The sequence below is a fragment of the Ovis aries genome, chromosome 17 (genome assembly GCF_016772045.2).
Source record: "Ovis aries strain OAR_USU_Benz2616 breed Rambouillet chromosome 17, ARS-UI_Ramb_v3.0, whole genome shotgun sequence".
Classification (NCBI taxonomy): domain Eukaryota; kingdom Metazoa; phylum Chordata; class Mammalia; order Artiodactyla; family Bovidae; genus Ovis; species Ovis aries.
Window position 1 is genome coordinate 16,405,168 of NC_056070.1, and position 1,672 is coordinate 16,406,839.

Sequence of the window (1,672 nt, forward strand, 5' to 3'; positions counted from 1 at the left end):
AGTCATTCAGTCGTGTCCGACTCTTTGCGACCTCGTGAATCGCAGCATGCCAGTCCTCCCTGTCCATCACCAACTCCCGGAGTTCACTCAGACTCAGGTCCATCAAGTCAGTGATGCCATCCAGCCATCTCATCCTCGGTCGTCCCCTTCTCCTCCTGCCCCCAATCCCTCCCAGCATCAGAGTCTTTTCCAATGAGTCAACTCTTCGCATGAGGTGGCCACAGTACTGGAGTTTCAGCTTTAGCATCATTCCTTCCAAAGAAATCCCAGGGTTGATCTTCAGAATGGATTGGTTGGATCTCCTTGCAGTCCAAGGGACTCTCAAGAGTCTTCTCCAACACCACAGTTCAAAAGCATCAATTCTTCAGCACTCAGCCTTCTCCACAGTCCAACTCTCACATCCATACATGACTACTGGAAAAACCATAGCCTTGACTAGATGGACGTTTGTTGACAAAGTAATGTCTCTGCTTTTTAATATGCTGTCTAGGTTGGTCATAACTTTCCTTCCAAGGAGTAAGCATCTTTTAATTTCATGGCTGCAGTCACCACCTGCAGTGATTTTGGAGCCCACAAAATGAAGTCTGTCACCGTTTCCATTGTTTCCCCATCTATTTGCCATGAAGTGATGTTCTTGAAAGTGGAAGAGGAAAGTGAAAAAGTTGGCTTAAAACTCAACATTCAAAAAACTAAGATCATGGCACTCGGCCCCAACACTTCATGGCAAATAGAAGTCCTCATCTCAGAAATTCAACTTAAAACTGTATTTGCAGGAGCCGTTGAGGTTGCCATGACCCGCGGTAACCAGCGCGAGCTCGCCCCCCAGAAGAATATGAAAAAGCAGAGCAACTCGGTTAAGGGAAAGCGCCCAGATGACCGGCTTTCTGCTGCCGCCCACAAGCAGAGGGACTCGGAGATCATGCCGCAGAAGCAGAAAAAGGCAAATGAGAAGAAGGAGAAATCCAGGTAGCTTTGTGGCTTCATGTCCAGCCCTCTTGCCCTTCGCCTGTGTGCCTGGAGCCAGTCCCATCACGCTTGCGTTTTCTCCTATAGTGCTCACAGGTCCCAGCACCGATGGCATTCCCTTTGCCCTGAGTCTGCAGCGGGCCCCTTTTGTGCTTCCAACCCCTCAGGTAGCCTCTCTCCCCCTGGGCCACTCCTGGGGGTGAGGGGGCTACCCTTTCCCAGTGTTTTTTATTCCTGTGGGGCTCACCCCAAAGTATTAAAAGTAGCTTTGTAATTCAAATCAAAGAAAAAAAACTATATTTGCAGTGGTCTTAGTGTTACAGCTCTGAGTCATTTGTGTTTCTACGTGTCCACATATGTGTGCGGTTGTGTAGATAGAGGGTGAAGCCACTGAATAATTTTGTGATATTCAAATTCAACCATTCCCAGTGTCACTGGAAATGAGATTGTTTCTTTTAAAATGAACTTATTTATTTTAATTGGAGGGTAATTACTTTACAATCTCGTGATGGGTTTTGCCATACATCAGCATGAATCGGCCACAGGGGCACATGTGTCCCCCCACCTTGAACCCCTTTCCCACCTCCCTCCCCATCCTATCCCTCTAGGTTGTCCCAGAGCGCCAGCTTTGGGTGCCCTGCTTCACACGTTAAAATTGCACTGGTCATCTGTTTTACATATGGTAATATACATGTTTCAAAGCTAT

General features: G+C 47.5%; 1 protein-coding gene across 1 annotated transcript; it reads left to right on the top strand.

The window, feature by feature from the left end:
- The first annotated feature begins 787 nt into the window (after positions 1-787).
- Positions 788-1,240, top strand: LOC101113275 (small EDRK-rich factor 2-like). Its single transcript, XM_042234219.2, has one exon. It carries the CDS (start codon positions 791-793, stop codon positions 968-970), a length of 180 nt encoding a protein of 59 aa, XP_042090153.1. The 5' UTR covers positions 788-790; the 3' UTR covers positions 971-1,240.
- Positions 1,241-1,672: the final 432 nt, after the last annotated feature.

Excerpts from the sequence above, each read along its gene's own strand:
- LOC101113275 (XM_042234219.2), top strand. The coding sequence starts at position 791 with ATGACCCGCGGTAACCAGCGCGAGCTCGCCCCCCAGAAGAATATGAAA.